The 429-nt window shown below is 69.9% G+C and overlaps 1 protein-coding gene across 1 annotated transcript in view; it reads right to left on the minus strand.

Moving 5' to 3' along the window:
* Positions 1-429, minus strand: part of MORN1 (MORN repeat containing 1) — a 6,359-nt gene that overhangs the window by 2,003 nt on the left and 3,927 nt on the right. Inside the window, exon 4 of the mRNA XM_015569689.1 lies at positions 306-388. Within this exon, the coding sequence (XP_015425175.1) occupies positions 306-388 (83 nt within the window). The remainder of the gene's footprint in view (positions 1-305; positions 389-429) is intronic.

A 429-nucleotide genomic window follows, 5' to 3' on the forward strand; every position in this document is an offset into this window, starting at 1 on the left:
TGTCCTGAGAGCACATGCCCCCCCCCAGGTGCGGGACTCGGCCCCCAGGTGCGGGACTCAGCCCCCCAGGTGTGGGACTCAGGCCCCCAGGTGCGGGACTCAGCCCCCAGGGGTGGGACTAGCCCCCAGGGGTGTGGGGCTCGGAGGGGACACACAGGGAAGAAAAGGGGGAGGTGAACCCACAAATCCCAGAAAGCCAGAGCCCCGAACCACGTGCACGGCCAGTCCGTGACCGAGGGGAGTGCAGACCCCCACACTCCGAGGGCCCCGGGCTCAGGCCTCGGGCCACGTACTCACGGGAAGGCCATGTGCCCGCGGCCATGTCGCTTGTTGTTGTGGAAGGACCCGCAGTACACGTGCCCGTCCTGGTCCACCAGACGCCCGTGTCCTGCGGAGGAGCCAGAGCCCAGCTGCAGGCCGAGCGCCGGG

This window comes from Myotis davidii, unplaced genomic scaffold (assembly GCF_000327345.1).
Source record: "Myotis davidii unplaced genomic scaffold, ASM32734v1 scaffold586, whole genome shotgun sequence".
Taxonomy (NCBI): Eukaryota; Metazoa; Chordata; class Mammalia; order Chiroptera; family Vespertilionidae; genus Myotis; species Myotis davidii.